Genomic DNA, 15,248 nt, shown 5'->3' on the forward strand with positions numbered 1-15,248 from the left:
TTCTCTCTTGCACTTAACATACCAGGAGAGAAAACTTATTTTCACCATGTTCTTATAGACATAATCCGAAATATTTCAGTACAGTTATTTGTAACACATCTACCAATGACAGAAAAGGAATTTTGGGGGGGATTTCTTTTCGCTGGGGTTCAACGGTGATGTTTAACTGGGGTTCAAGGGTGGTGTACGCTACCATCACATTAAACGCAAACGTTCATAATACAGCTCTGCCGACCTGGCCCTCGGGCCAGGCCATAGTTGGCAAACCCTTCCTGTAGTTGAACACCAGTCTGCACTGGGTTTGGGATGTTCCGGGTTGTGGGGGGTCACTCCCGACTGAGAGGCGCCTCCATCACCCCTTCCTGCACTCTCCTTCTGTTCGCAGTTAGTTTTGGTTCATTGGTCCTCCCCTGCCACGCAGGTCAAAAGGTCAAGAATAGTGCTTGGCGCTCTCCCAAGGAGCTAGGACTCTTCAAGGCTGCGGGACCACCCAGGGCTTCCAGGGCTTCCCGGGCTACAGCCCCGGCTGCGCGGGCAGCACCCCCCCGCCCCCAGCGCGCTCCTCCCCGGCTCCTCCCCCGGCTTCTCCTCGGCGCTCCGCCCCTTGCCTAGGTTTAGCCGCCGTACTTTCCCGCTCCAGCGCTAGCTGCCGTCTCTGTCCCCGTCGCCTCTGCCGCCGCCTTGCCTCCGCCGCGCGCCCCTCGGAGCCCAGCGCCCAGCCATGCCCAACATCGTGCTCTTCAGCGGCAGCTCGCACCAGGACCTGTCCCAGCGCGTGGCTGACCGGCTGGGCCTGGAGCTGGGCAAAGTGGTTACCAAGAAGTTCAGCAACCAGGAGACCAGGTGGGGCCGCGCTGGTAGAGGGCGGGGAAGGGCGTTGGGTGCGCGGCGGCCGGGCCAGGGACCGTGTCTGCCCGGGCTACCTCGGTGGCCACCGCGCTCCCCCTTCCGGGGCGGGACGGCAGCAACGCGGCCTCAGCGCCACCGCGCTCGCGCGGGTGGGGGGGGGAGCCGAGGAGGGGCGCCCGCGCGTCTGGTGTGCACGTCCGCTGTACCCCCGGCGCCAGGACCTCCCGCTCTGTGACCGCAGCGACCCGGCAGCCCCAAGGAGCTCCGGGCCTCCCCGCGGCGCCACCTGATCTGGCGTCCCCAGCCCGGAAGGGCGGTATTTGGGAGGTCACACACCGTCGGGAAGAGTGGGCGCAACTGGCGGGAACCTCATCCGTGCCACGCGCGGTAGAGGGCCGCCCCTGGGTCTGCTGGTCCCAGTTCCGCGTCCCTGCCAGGCTGAACCCCGGGCCGGTCGGTGGAGCCAAAGGTTCCGCCCACGTCCCCAGCCCTGCTGCGCACCAGCTGTACCTGGGAAAGGTTCATACGCTGCTTCCCGGGCCTGTCCCCAGAAGGTCTAATCCAACCGGCTGAGGATCAGCTTTTTTACAGCTCTCCAGGTGACTCTCCTGAGCAGCCAGGATGCATCCACTGCGTTTTACAGAGTGTGCGGTTTTGCAAAGGTTCGAAAGAGTTTGAGAACTACAGGGCGCACGTGCTGGGCTCCCCTGTGTTTCCTCTACTTTAGCTGTTTCAAAGGTGATGGCTTTTCCGTCTAGGTGGTTCTGTGACTGCTGTGTCTAGCAGCAAGGCCATGATTCGAGTGTAACTTACACCTGTTTCCGAAGTCCAGAAGTGGTCGTCTGTGCTGGATGTGGTCAGGTAGTGGCCTTTCTAACAAGCTAAGCTGGGGGCTTCTTTCTCCACCTGCCTGGGTCCTTGAAGCTTTTTGATTTCAAGTTGGTCTCGTTTTTTTCTCCGCTCTTCCTCAAATGTCTGTACAGTTAACTATCTACAGTTACTAAGATAATAGTTTTTTTTTTAAACGAGGATAATAGTTTTTTAATCTTTGGCGAAGATCCAATTCAACCAACATTTTCAAAAAATGCTATTGGAACAATAGCATATGCAAAAAGATAAACTTCCATCCGTACTTTCCACCATTTACAAAAATTAACTTGAAATGGATCATAAGCCTAGATGTAAAATTGAAAACTAAAATTTCTAAAAGAAAACATAGGAGGGGGCGGCGCCTGTGGCTCAGTCGGTAAGGCGCCGGCCCCATATACCGAGGGTGGCGGGTTCAAACCCGGGCCCGGCCGAACTGCAACCAAAAAATAGCCGGGCGTTGTGGCGGGCGCCTGTGGTCCCAGCTGCTCGGGAGGCTGAGGCAAGAGAATCGCTTAAGCCCAGGAGTTGGAGGTTGCCGTGAGCTGTGTGAGGCCACGGCACTCTACCGAGGGCCATAAAGTGAGACTCTGTCTCTACAAAAAAAGAAAGAAAGAAAACATAGGAGGAAGTCTTGATGATTTTATTTGGTTAGACAAAAATTTCTTAGCGAGGAGTTAATATTAATGTTGATGGCCAAGATACTATTTCTTGGTGAGTCAGAGGATTTATGTGTATGACTCCTGTGTGATTTCTTCCAGGTGGCAAATTCCAGTTACATGACTAATGATAATAGAAGTGAAGAAACGTGAACGAGTGGCAGGTGGTATTCCTGCCGAGAGAACTTCAGCTTCAGAGTTTTATCAGTCTGGGAGGGTGGGCCAGGGCTCTGGGGAAGGATAGAGCCAGGTTTGAATGTTGCAATTTTCTGCCAGTCCTGTTCAGGTTTCCCTGGCTTTAAGAACATGAGAAGAACAATAGTTTTTGTTAAGAAAATATTGTCATATAAGGAGAAATTTCTGGTAAAGTGGATTTGGAAAGCAAGTGTGTTGCCCTTCTGGGTTCTTAGTGAAGCACGATCCTTTGCTAAAGAGCATGGGTTAATCTAAAGCAGTCTATTTCTAAGTCAGTGTTATTTTTCTGCTAAAAATCCTTGTATTTGCTGTTAGGCAAAACTCACTCAGACATTGCAGTATGATTGTGTATAATTTGTTTTAAAGCACACTCATTTTTATTTGGTTTTGAGTATTAGAACCATCACTTGGTAATTAGAAATCATGAGATCTCAAAACCCACTCAGCATAAAGTCTGGGAAATGCTTATATAGCTATATTTTATGTTTTTAGTATGGAGAATATAAAAGGTTAACTTTTTAGCTTTTTTCTTTTCTGTGAACTGTATAGGTATAGTGGTTGGTTTCTTTTATAGGCAGTCCTCTCTATATCAGATACTGCACTAGTAATCCAGTTTTTACTTCGTGGTCCTAGAGATGAGAAACTGAACAGCAAAAGGAAGAGAAAATCGATTCAATCCATGTAAGGGACCCTTTCTGAATCTTTTGCTGAGCCAGGAGCAGAAACCTAGTTTGTGGTCTCCTGGTTGTAGGTCCTCTCATTTTATACTTTTTATACACTACAGGTACTTAATCAGACATACAGCCTCCTGATTTTAGCTTTTCATCTCTAAATCATTTCAGATACACAGGGAGAGGTCTTCTTCATCTTTACTATTGACCATGGAAATTCCATGGTGATATCTTAGGACAACATTGATGATGCTGTCAGGTCTGTTGAACAATTTACTCTGGTTGGTTAACCTGCTGGCAGAATCGTTAGCTGTACTATGAGACTCAGGGTTCTGGTTATCTATTGTGTTAACAAATTGCCCTGGAACTAAGTGGCTTGAAACAATAATTATTTATTTGGCTCACTTATCTGCAGTCTGGGCAGGGCTCAGCAGGGAAGCTCATTTATACCTCATGTCCTGGTAGCTGCCATGGCTCAAGGGGGGCTGGAGGATCCACTTTGAAGATGGCTTACTCACATGGCTGGTAAGTTGATACTAGCTTTTGCCTGAGAACTTGGCTGAGAACCTTAGCTGCTTTTCCCCCTGGACCTCACCCTGGGGCTACTTGAGCTTCCTTACATCATGGAAGCTGAGTTCTAAGAGCAAGTGTTCCAAAAGACAAGAAGTGGAAGCTTCCAGTTTATTAAGGCCTAGGCTTGGAAGTTGGCACATTATCACTTCTGTCACATTCTATTGGTCAAGCACAGAACCCTCTCAGATTCCAGGACAGGGGACTAGATCCTGCTTCTTGATGAGAAAAGTATTAAAGGGAATCTGGGACCATCTTTTAATTACTATACCCATTTATTATTAAGTCAGTTATACTCTTCGGCCTTCTTATTTGGAGGTCAGTAAAGATCCTCTGGCTGAACAGCAAAATGGATGCTGCCTTCTATCTACAGGTGTTTTTTTTTGTTTGTTTGTTTTTAAACCTAGACCAAAGATAGTCATGACTATCTTTTTGAGCAAAAGCAGGGCTAGTTTTGGAAAAAATGTTGCCATGGTGATGGTATTCTGTCCTCCCCTAGACTTGCTAGTCACATGAGGATTGAGGCTCCTGAGGAAAAACAGGCCAAAGAATCTATCTTGTGGGATAAACAGTCATAAGACCAGGAGTTGGCAAAGTTTTTCTCTGACGGGCCAGATCATAAATATTTGAGGCATTGCTGGCCACATGTAGGCTGTGCTGTTGCTGTGTCTTACAGTTCTGCAGGTTAGAAGTCTGTCATAGAGTGGAAGGGCTGCATTTCCTCCTGAGGCTCCAGAGGAGAATCTACCTCCTTGCCTTCTTCAGTCTGCAGAGACAGCCCCACATCCCTTCACCATTGGCCCCTTATTCCACCTTCAACACCAGCAACAAAGTTTCTCTCTGACCCACGCCCCTTCAGTCATCACATCTTTTTCTCTGGCTCTTACCTCTTGTCTCCTTTCATTTTTAAGGACCCTGTGATTACATTGGGTCAAATTTAAATAATCCAGGACAATCTTCCTGTTAAGGATATCTGATTACCAACCTTACTTTCACCTACAAACTTACTTCCCCTTTGGTGTATAAACTAACATATTCAAAGGATTGGGGCTTAGCCATTGTTAGGAGGCATTCTGCCAATCACGTCATTCTTACTAGCTCACAGGCTGTATGAAAACAGGCTGTGCCCTGTATTTGTTGACTCCTATACTGTATAATACTGTACTTTATTTCTGTCTTAGTCCATATTGTGCTGAGACTAGGTCATTCAGGAACAACAGAAATTTATTTTTCATAGCTCTGGAGGCTGGGAAGTCCAAGATTGGGAAGCTGTCATTTGGCGAGAGATTTCTTGCTGCAGTTATCCCATGGCAGAAGAGTGGAAGGGCAAAAGAGCACAATTGAGAGAGCAAGAGAAGGCCAGGCTTGCTTATATACCAAACCCTTTCCCACAATAACAGTATTAATCCATCCATGAGGACAGAGCCTGCATGACCTAATCACTTCTTAAGGTCTTACCTCTCAACACTGTTACATTGGGAATTAAGTTTCCAGCACGTGAACTTTGGGGGACAAGTTCAAACCACAGCAGTTCCCAAATTAAATCCATCCCACAGTTGATGTTGTGTTCACAAAGGAGTTACATTTAGTGCCTTAGAACTTGAAATGGAGAGGGCAAATAGAACTCTTTCTGGTTCTCATCCTGAGAGGCTGATGTTGTACCATTTTCATCCATAGTAGAGAGTAGGTAAAAGCATGACTGAATGTTATCAAAGCTCATTTTCAGAATATGCCAACTTGGAAAAACTTTGGTGTCTTCTGATTAGTCTATCTGAAGTTGGGAATAAGCTGCTGTTGATTCAGAGAGACTACCATGTGGGTATCTTAAATGTTGATATGTTTTTAAACTTTCCTTAGCTATAAGTGGCTCTTTTTTTTTTTTTTTTTTTTTTTGGCCGGGGCTGGGCTTGAACCCGCCACCTCCGGCATATGGGACCGGCGCCCTACACGTTGAGCCACAGGCGCCGCCCATAAGTGGCTCTTTTAATAAAACAATTTTATTGGGTATCTGATAGAGAAGGGTGATCATTCGTGTGTCTCACTTGTAATTTTAAAATAGGATTCATTGTATTTCACTTTTGGATGAGTACATTTACAGCCAACTCTGCTATAATATAACAAACATATTCCTAAAAATTACCATGCTGTGCAAAATTGTGCAATTAAAAAACGGGGCTTATGAGGAAAATGGAGTTGGGCACAACATTCAAACATACATTAAAACAAGCTAGTATGATGTAGGTTGAGTATCCCTTATCAGAAATGGTTGGGACTAGAAGTATTTTGAATTTCAGATTTCTTTGGATTTGGGAATATTTGCATTGTATTTACTTCTCGAGCATTCCAAATCCAAAAATCTGAAATACAAAATGCTCCAATGAGCATTTCCTTTGAGCATTCAAATGAAAAATGTTGGCATTCAAAATCTTTCCAAATTTGGAACCATTTCAGATTTTTGGATTAGGGATACACAACCTGTAAAAATGGTAAAACACTTCACTATGTTTTGTATGTTTTTAAAAACTACATAAATACTGCAACAAATAAGGCACTTTGCAGTGAAAAATACCTGCAGTTCGCTTGTGGAAAGGGGTTCTTGGGGGTTGCAGCTTTTGAGTGACTATGAGGTGATACAAAGTCGTGACACCAAATATGAATGGGTGGCTCACTGCCCTCAGGAGGTGTACACCTTTGTATGTCCGTGTAGTTCTACGAGGCTTCATTTAGCTGAGTGCAGTGCAGTTTTCCACATTTACATCTCAGGATAAGAGCCATGCATAAGAAAACACCAAATCCCTGTTATACTCAACTTGTTCCAGATATCAACCATTGAAACAAATTTGCCTTTTTGAAACCAGCCCAAGTAGAACTAGCCATGTTGTTGGTTCTGACACAGCTCTTGAAGGACCTGCTTGTGCACACTGTTTTTCTTCTCTTCCCGTGCAGGGCATATGCCAGGGATGGGCTGGCTCTCTCCTGGGGAACATCCTGAATTCTATAGCTAGAAATGCAGAAAATTTCAGACATGGAATTTTCAAAAAATTAGCTCTTATTTACTGTTTCTTTAGAAGCTACAAAAGGATGCCAACCAGCCAAACAAGGAAGTGTACCAAGAAAGAGGATACAGAAAATGGGAATTCAAGTGCAGGAGAGGGGTGCAGGGAATCCCCCGCGCCGCAGCTGTGCACAGGCAGAAAGATCACCCAGGCCAGCCACCCAGCCCTGGAAGGGACATCTGCTGGACAATGGAGTGTCCTCTGACCTTGTGGGATTTAGATTGTTAGTGAAGTGCTTAGGGTGGAATCTGGATTCAGTACTTGGAAAACTCAGTAGATAAAAAAAGGTGAGATAATTACCTCCAGGGACAACAAAAGAAAAGTTGTACATACAGGAAAATGTAAACACTGGTTGAAGTTTACCACGCGGCTGAGCTCTGAGCGGCATTTATAGTTCGGATGAGGCAGTCAGTCCTGAGTGTGAATGTTGTTCTATATTGGGATGATGGTGAGATGGGAAGGGAGCACAAAAGTGATGGGACCCAGAGGAAATGGAGTTAAATTCGCACCTTCCATAGTGAGAAGTCAATATGTAGTGCCTAAAATGAAGACTCAAGATGCAGCAATGCATTCATATGAGCTAGAGCGGGGATTCTCAACTGGCGTGCCATGAGAGGACCTTAGGTGTGCCATGAAAAATTTTAAAGATCATTAATTAAATTATTTTTGAAAGATGTTCAAAGCACAATAAGTACATTCTTATTTTTACTCTTTTTTTTTTTATTTTTTGGTCACCGTAATTTTAAGTGTGCTGTGGAAGTTTAACTATAGGTTCAAAAAAGGTTGAAAACCACTGAGCTGCCCGGTGCAATGGCTCATACCTGTAATCCCAGCAATCTAGGAGGCTGAGGCGGTAGATTGCTTGAGCGCAGGAGTTCAAGAGCAGCAGGAGCAAGAGTGAGACCCAATCTCTGTTTAAAAAAAAAAAAAAATAGAAAAACAGCTCGGCACCTGTAGCTCAAGCAGCTAAGGCATCAGCCACATACACCAGAGCTGGTGGGTTCAAATTCAGCCTGGGCCTGCCAGGCAACAATGACAGCTACAACCAAAAAAATGGCTGGGTGTTGTGGTGGACACCTGTAGTCCCAGCTACTTGGGAGGCTGAGGCAAGAGAATCGCTTGAGCCCAGGAGTTGGAGGTTGCTGTGAGCTGTGATGCCATGGCACTACCCAGGATGACAGCTTGAGGCTCTGTCTCAAAAAATAAAAAAAATAGAAAAACAAGCAAGGCATTGTGGTGGGCATATGTAAGTCCCAGCTACTCAGGAGACTGAGTCAAGAGGATCACTTGAGCCCAAGAGTTTGAGGTTGCTGTCAGCTATGACCCCATAGCACTCCACCCAGAGCAACAGAGACTCTGTCTTAGAAGAAGAAAAAAAAAACTGAGCTAGAAAAATACCTAAAAGCCATGTCAAGAGTTGAAATTAGTTGCCTCTGAGCTGTGTTATCTGTTATAAGCCTTACAGAATGAATTTTTTTAAGCAATGTGCACATATAATTTTAAAAAAAATTAAAAAGTAAGATTAAATACAGTATTTTGCAGAAGAATTCACATAGCAGGCCTGAGATTTAGAAAGGCCTGCTTGCAAGGTTGGCCTTTGGCTTGTCTCGGAGAACTTAGATTGTGTAAGAGTTCCCACGCATGATTCCCTGGTAAGAATGGTTCCCGTGTACGTCCACATTCTGTTGAATAATTGATAATGTGGTTTATGCCGAATGCCTACAAGTCTGGAATTTTGGGATGTGGTATCACCCTATTATCTGCTGTATACTGGAAGAATACGAGTGTCTAGGGCCACACATTGCATACACAAATACTAATGAAAGCTGATAAGTAAAAGAAAAGGTCTGTGTATACCTTTTGTGATCTGAACACTACAGATAAGCAGAATAGACCTCCAGTAAGCTGCATGTGGCCGGTGGGTGGCAGGTTGGACATCCCTGTACAGTGAGTGCCTATGCAATAAGCTCCCAATAAAACCTGCAGTTGCTGAGTCTCTAAGGAGCTTCCCTAGTGGACAGCACTTCACACACGTCACAGCTCACTGCTGGGGCCATTAAACTTGACCTCAGTCACCCCGAGGAGAGGACTCTTAGAAGCTTCTGCCTGGTTTCCCCGAAGTTGGCCCCAACCACCTTTTCCCTTAGGTGATTTTGCTTTCTGTCCATTCCCTGCAATAACTCACAGCCACGACAGCAGCTGTGTGCTGAGTCCTGTGAGTCGTCTTGGCGATCATTGAACCTGGAGTGGTCTCAGGGGCCCCTAGGATCACATATGCTCTAATTGTAATCAGCGGCCTTTTTCATTTCCTAGCGTGGAGATTGGTGAGAGTGTGAGGGGGGAAGATGTCTACATTATCCAGAGCGGTTGTGGAGAAATTAATGACAACCTGATGGAACTCCTCATCATGATCAACGCCTGCAAGATTGCGTCATCATCCAGGGTGACTGCTGTGATCCCGTGTTTTCCATATGCTCGACAAGATAAAAAGGACAAGGTAGGAGAGGTGTGTCCTACTTTCGAAACCTGCTCTGGTCACTATCAACTTTTTCCCCTCTCCTATCCTTTGGAATAGACTATCTAGAACATGCTAGGTTTTTCTTTTAATGATGGAATGAATATACTGCCTTACCTTGTGTTTTTTTTTAAAGGTTTGTCTTTGAACTGACCTTAAGGCTAATATTTATAAATATAGAAATAGGTAAAATATATGGGTTATCAAAATACTCTCATTGCCCTTCTTGTGAAGGAATTGTTGTGTGTCTTTGCTCTGGTGGATAGAACTAAATATATACACACCACACACACATACACACACACACACTCTCTCAATGTACATGTATGTGCTCTCAATGAGGACAAATCAACTGGGGAACATCTGATTCAGATCACTGGACTGTGTCAGTCCGTGCCAGTGTCCTGGTGGTGATATTATGCTATAGTTTTGCAAGATGTTACCGTAGGGACTCACTGAGTCTTTGGTCCACAGAATCTCCTGCATCGTGCCTTACAGTTGGGTGTGAATCTACAATTCTCCCAAAATAAAAAGTTTAATTAAAAAAACATGCCATTGGGCGGCACCTGTGGTTCAGTGGGTAGGGCGCCGGCCCCATATACCAAGGGTGGTGGGTTCAAACCCGGCCCCGGCCAAACTGCAACCAAAAAATAGCCGGGCGTTGTGGTGGGCGCCTATAGTCCCAGCTGCTCGGGAGGCTGAGGCAAGAGAATCACGTAAGCCCAAGAGCTGGAGGTTGCTGTGAGCTGTGTGATGTCACAGCACTCTACCGAGGGCAGTAAAGTGAGACTCTGTCTCTACGGAAAAAAAAAAAAACATGCCATTATAGAGCCTTTTAGCATATCAAAAAGAACTGAGTTAACATTGTTATTTTTCTAGCAACACTAGCATTGGAAGAGGCTCTATGAGTCTCCAGAAGAAATTGAGGAGAATATGGTGATCTCTGCCTTGCAGGTGCATCAGAGAAGTTGGAGTTTGGGGCAAAGTTAAAGGAAATTTTCTAGGGCTGCTCTAACAAGTTACATAAACTGCGTGGCTTCAAAGAGCAGAAATTTATTCCCTCACAGCCCTGGAGGTCAAAAGTCTCAAAAAAAGGGTTGAAAGGGCCACACTCTCTCTGAAGGATCTTGAGAGGGTGCGTCCCACCTCTTCCAGCTGCGGGTGTCTTCTGATGTCCCTTGGCTTGTGGCTGCATTACTCCAGTCTCTGCCTCTGTCGTCACGTGGCCTCTTCCCTCTGTCTTTTATAAAGATACCATCATTGCATTTCGGGCCTGCCCTAATGCACAATGATTTCATCTTGGTCTTCACCTTGGTTATATCTGCAAAGACCCTGTTTCCCAAATGTGGTCATATGCTAAAGTTGTTGGTGGACATGAGTTTTAAGGGAATACCTTTTGACCCACTACAGGGCTCCACTCTGAGTTGTTGTCTACTCTGCATCTTATGAGTAGATGGTCAGTCAGGCTCCATGTGAATCCTGCTAGTTTCAAAGACACACTGCTGTTTTGGCATTTGGAAACTGTGAGAAAAGTTTTCTCTAACACAGTGCCATTGAGCTCTGTGATTTGTTTTTGAAACAATGCAGATTTCTGAAACATCATGGCCCCCTAATACCTGAAAAAAATCTCATAAATTTGAATTTATAGAGCAAGGTCCCCCTGAATTTTAACCTCAGCCTCTTCTGGTGTTATTTCCATTCACCTGTGCTGATGATGGCTAGTCAGCTAATTTTTCACTTAAAATCTGATCTCCACAACACCAGCCAGCACTTATGATTTGGCCTATGTTAGAAGAGTCAGCATATTTTTTCTGTACATGGATGTCCAGCCTCTGTTGCAAGTACTCAACTTGGTTGTACCTGACCCTAATGTTAATATTTCTAAATATAGAAATAGGTAAAGCAGCAACAGACAATCAGTGGGTATGGCTGTATTCCCACGAACTTGATTTATGGACCCTGAAATGTGAATTTCATATGATTTTCATGTGCCATGAAAAGTTATTCTTTTGACTTTTTTCAACCATTTAAACATGTAAAAGCCACTATTAGCTCCCAAGTAGTACTCAAACAAGTAGCTGGCCAGATTTGGCCCCTGGCACACAGTTTGCTGACCCCTGCATTGGAGTCTGTGTGTGTGTGTGTGTGTGTGTGTGACCTTGTGACTTCAACTTGAGCTTGTGCCGCCAAAACCTGAAATTACATATGTCACTGTGGAGCCATGTCCTTCCACTTGTTATTTATACAACTTCTTTTATTTTAAACTTGATTCTAAAGTTTTATGTGTATTTTTAGCTGCTAAATTTCAATGTTTAAAATTTTGTCCTATCAGCGAAATCTGTTGTCAAAGCTACTCCTCCCATGTGTGTGTTTCCACAGGATCATTTAGCATCTTCCTCTTTGTCCATGTCATAAAGGAGCTAATTTTCTGTCACTATTTCTCTTGCATATGACAAGAGGTTTAATAAATTCTCACCATAGCCATATTTTTAATAAAGTTATTTCTCCTTTTTTTTTCTGAGATAGAGTCTTACTCTGTCACCCAGTCTAGAGTGCGTGGCATCAGCCTAGCTCACAGCAATCTCAAACTCCTGGGCTCAAACAGTCCTCCTGCCTCAGCCTCCCGAGTAGCTGGGACTATAGGTGCTGCCACCATCCCCAGGGTAATTTTGTGTTTTCAGTCGAGATGGAAGACTCACTCTTGGTCAGGCTGGTCTTGAACTCCTGAGCTCAAGTAATCCTCCCACCTCAGCCTCCCAGCATGCTGGGATTACAGGAGTGAGCCACTGTGCCCAGGCTTATGAAGTTATTTGACTTCCAGTAGGTTTTGCTTTTTGTTTTTAGCTCTAAGAGATTTGATAGATTGGATCTTCATTAGTAAATTGTTTTTTTAATCGTTACATGGTCCCTTCCCCACCATTAAGTGATTTGTCACCCCAAGTTCCTCTTGAACTGATATAAATACTGAGACCCCTACGTTTTTTGTGCACACATACCAATTTGCAGTGACTTTCCCCAAAAAATTGTAGTTTCAATTTTTTTTATTATTTTTTTATTTTATTATTAAATCATAGCTGTGTACATTAATGCGATCATGGGGCACCATACACTGGTTTCATAGACCGTTTTGACACATTTTCATCACACTGGTTAACATAGCCTTCCTGGCATTTTCTTAGTTTTTGTGTTAAGACATTTATATTCTACATTTACTAAGTTTCGGAGACTTTATCTCTTTCATGTTTACATGGATGGAGCTGGAACAGTTTTTCTTACTTTTATTCATAGTGATGCCTTTGGAATATAGAGAAAGAGGAGTGTCTGTCCCCGCTCCTGGCATTGCAGAGGGTGTGGTGGGCTTCTGTCCCTTAGTTGCCAGCAGTGTCCCCAGCTACTGTGCTAAGAAGAAGAGCCCCACAGATTTCTGAAAACCCTGGCAGCTTTAGCTGTTTTGTGGAACTGCATTGTCTAACTGGCTATTACCAGTTTTCCTATCCTTAGACCCTTAGGTGTGCTTTTCGCTTCGGCCCTTTGTGAACACATTTCTTTTCTTCCTTCCACCCTTTTTTAGATCGCTGTAAAGTATGTTTCTTGGTAGCAACATGGTAACTGCTTTTAGTTTTTTCCCCCAATCAGACGGTTAATTCCATGACTTTCTGAGCTTAACTGTTGTTGGAAGAGGTAAGGCTTTTTATCGGCAGCACGCAGAGGTGAGAGAGCTGATACCAGAGAGAGGGCACGGGTGGCGGGCCAGGAGGCTGCGTGGCCTATTGTTAGAGGACATGGACAGAAAAGGAATTACACTGGGGTGGGTTCGTTCCTTAGGGATGCTGCAACACATTACCACAAACTGGGGAGCTTAAAAACAGCAGAAATATGTTCTCTTACAGTTCTCGAGGCTGGAAGTCTAAAATCAAGCGATTGGCAGAATGGTGCTCCCTCTGGGGGCTCTAGGGGCGGGTCCTTCCTTGCCTCCGCTGGCTCCCGGTGGCCTATCACTCCATTCCCTGCCTGAATCTTCACGTGGCTGTCTGCTCTTTTGTCTCTGTCAAATCTCTGTCTTTAAAAGACACACATGATAGCATCTGGGGCCCACCTGCGTAATCCAGGGAAATCTCTCCATCTCGGCACCCTTAGCTTAACCACCGCTGTAAAAACTCTTCTTTCCAAATAAGGTAAAATGCACAGGTTCCAGGGACTGGGCTCTGATAATCTTTGAGGCCACCATCCAGCCAACTGCAGGAGCCTTAAAGGAAGTCATTGATGTGTTAAGAAATGAATCTTTTGAGGACAGCTCAAGCTTTGAGATATTATTGCTGTCATATTATTTATTATCTAAGCCAGGGTACATTGCGGTTTGAAAGGGGGCTTTATGAATAATTGGGACAGGAAACAAGGGTCTACCTTGTGAAGTCTGGGTGAGTCTGACGTGACCACCCTGTTCATATAGGTCTGTACAGCCTCTAGACCAGCCTTGGAAGTGACCAAGACACATAGATTGTTCTGGTACCATTATTTCTGACATGTCTGTGTAGTTAGTGTGACGTCTATTATAGTAAGAAGACAATTACATTTTTTCCCCAAACCTGTTAAAAGAGTTCTTAATTTTATCTATCATTTGAGGTATGCCTTTGTATTTTTTTAGATTGCTGATATTAATTTTTTAGCTATTCATTTCTTCCCTTCGATCAAGTGGCTTGGCTTTGAACCATGCTTAGGTGCAGGTCACATAAGCACCTTAGACATTTGCCCTGGACAAGGCTCTGGACAAACGCCACCATTTGTTGGTACCGGTGAATGATGAGGAGACCAAGCATGATTGGGTTGGGGCGGGGGTGGGGGGGATACACTTAGGCAGACAGAAGGCCATGTGGTATTTCAATGTGATAGGAAGCCATGGCCTACACTTGATCTCTGGTCCCAGAAAGAAATTTTCCTCCAGGGCCAGAGGAAGTATTCTGGGCAGTCCTCCCAGACTTCCTGTTGGCCTTTTTCCTTTCCTTAGAACTGTATTGCCTCTGACTTCTAATGACACAATGGAATTCTGTGTAATTGCTCTACGTAGAATTACCTGCCCAGAAGCCCAAAAACTCTAGAGCCTTTTACCCATATTCAAAGCTTGTTTCCTTTATTTTATACCTTGTGCTGCTTTTCAAGCAAGCTCTGCACAAATGGAAAATTTCATGGGGGGGGGGGTATTTGTATGTACAAGAAACAGGGGACAAGTTGTGACAATGAAGGAATGTTTCCTTATGATACATCAATGAAATGTGACATTAACATGGAAAAGTGAGACTGATTTCCGACAGACATGGTGCAAAGTGCTCTGAGCTCTGGAGTTACAACTTTGGAATGAAGTGGGCTCAGGGTTGAATTTCAGCACCATTATTTACTCATTTTATCCTTTGTAAAAGTTACTGAAATGCTCTGTCTTTAGTTTTCTCATTTTTAAATTAAAGATGGTATTAGCTACTATTGATGAAGTCTCCAAGGATATAATAATATATGAGTGGACAAACTTTTTCTGAAAAGATCTAGGTGTTGAGTATTTTGGGCTTTGTGGGCCAGTGGTCTCAGTTGTAGCAGCTCAATTTTCCCATTTTATTTTTATTTTTTAATTTTTAATGTTTTAGAGACAGGGTCTCACACTGTCTTCCAGGCTGAAGTGCAGTGGTGCAACTAGAGTTCACTGCATCCAGGTCCCAAGCAATCCTCTGACCTTGGCCTCCCAAATAGCTGGGACTACAGGTGTGAGCCACTGTGCCTGGTAAATTTTTTTAATTTTATTTTTGATGGAGACAGAGTCTCCATATGTCTTGGTGTCAAGTGATCCTCTCAGCCTCCCAAAGTGTTAGATTACAGGTAG

At 44.5% G+C, this 15,248-nt stretch overlaps 1 protein-coding gene across 3 annotated transcripts in view; it reads left to right on the forward strand.

The window, feature by feature from the left end:
• Window positions 1-590: 590 nt before the first annotated feature.
• The window catches only part of PRPS2 (phosphoribosyl pyrophosphate synthetase 2), a 35,080-nt gene continuing 20,422 nt past the window's right edge, over window positions 591-15,248 (forward strand). The window contains exons 1-2 of one of the 3 annotated variants that reach the window (XM_053579916.1): window positions 591-843; window positions 9,181-9,373. In XM_053579916.1, the coding sequence (XP_053435891.1) occupies window positions 722-843; window positions 9,181-9,373 (315 nt within the window). In that variant the 5' untranslated portion in view covers window positions 591-721. Of the gene's footprint in view, window positions 844-1,109; window positions 1,449-9,180; window positions 9,374-15,248 lie in introns of those variants that run through there. The other 2 variants (XM_053579917.1, XM_053579918.1) reach the window with 2 other exon arrangements.

The sequence above is a fragment of the Nycticebus coucang genome, chromosome X (assembly GCF_027406575.1).
Source record: "Nycticebus coucang isolate mNycCou1 chromosome X, mNycCou1.pri, whole genome shotgun sequence".
NCBI lineage: Eukaryota > Metazoa > Chordata > Mammalia > Primates > Lorisidae > Nycticebus > Nycticebus coucang.